Source organism: Egretta garzetta, unplaced genomic scaffold, assembly GCF_000687185.1.
Source record: "Egretta garzetta isolate BGI_Z169 unplaced genomic scaffold, ASM68718v1 scaffold397, whole genome shotgun sequence".
Classification (NCBI taxonomy): Eukaryota; Metazoa; Chordata; class Aves; order Pelecaniformes; family Ardeidae; genus Egretta; species Egretta garzetta.
This window is the reverse complement of record NW_009260493.1, coordinates 4,452,875-4,453,581: the sequence shown is the minus strand read 5'-3', so window position 1 is coordinate 4,453,581 and position 707 is coordinate 4,452,875. Positions and strand designations below refer to the sequence as shown.

Below are 707 nucleotides of genomic sequence, written 5' to 3'. Positions count from 1 at the left end.
GAGAAGTATGGACATCACACAAGTCGGAACAAGGAGAATGCAAATTGGGGATACCTTATAGAGGGGTGCTCTACCTTTCATGCCAGCTCCAGCGAGCCTTAGCCCAAGCTGCAGGGGGCTGAGAAGGGGCAGCCGAGCTTTCCTACCTGTCAGCACTGAGGGCGGTGAGGGTGAAGACAGAGACGCCAACGGAGGTGAGCTGGATGGCAGGGATGAGTTTGCAGCCCACCTCCCCAAAGAGCCACTCCTCAGAGAAATACCGGGAGGCATCCACGGGCACACAGGTCACTAGCAGCAGCAGATCGCCACCAGCAAGGCTGGAGATGAAGATGTTGGGCACGCTCCTCATAGCGCTGTTGGAGATGAAGATCTTCATGAGGGTGATGTTGCCCAGCAAGCCCACAGTGATGATGAGCAGGTAAAGCAAAGGGATCACGCAGTGGACGGTGAACATGGCCGTGCCCTGCGCCGGGGGCAGCAGGGCTGTATCTGGCACCAGCTGGGCGCTCCCGTTCCCCCCGAGGGGCACCGCCGCGAGCTCGGGTGGCAGCTCTGCCTCCATCCTTCGGGCAGAGGGGAGGTCTCCAGCGCCAAGCGCAGCGGGAATCACTGGAAAGCTTCACCTCCCTGCGAGGCAACAAACTTTCTCCCCTTTCCCTCCTGCCTCCTTCCTCCCGCTTTGTCTCTGTCCAGTTTTCTCCCCTCAG

The 707-nt window shown here is 59.8% G+C and overlaps 1 protein-coding gene across 1 annotated transcript in view; it reads right to left on the bottom strand.

Annotated features, from left to right (window-relative positions):
- NMBR (neuromedin B receptor) overlaps positions 1–562 on the bottom strand; it is an 18,546-nt gene extending 17,984 nt beyond the window's left edge. The window contains exon 1 of the mRNA XM_009644257.1: positions 147–562. Within this exon, the coding sequence (XP_009642552.1) occupies positions 147–562 (416 nt within the window). The remainder of the gene's footprint in view (positions 1–146) is intronic.
- Positions 563–707: the final 145 nt, after the last annotated feature.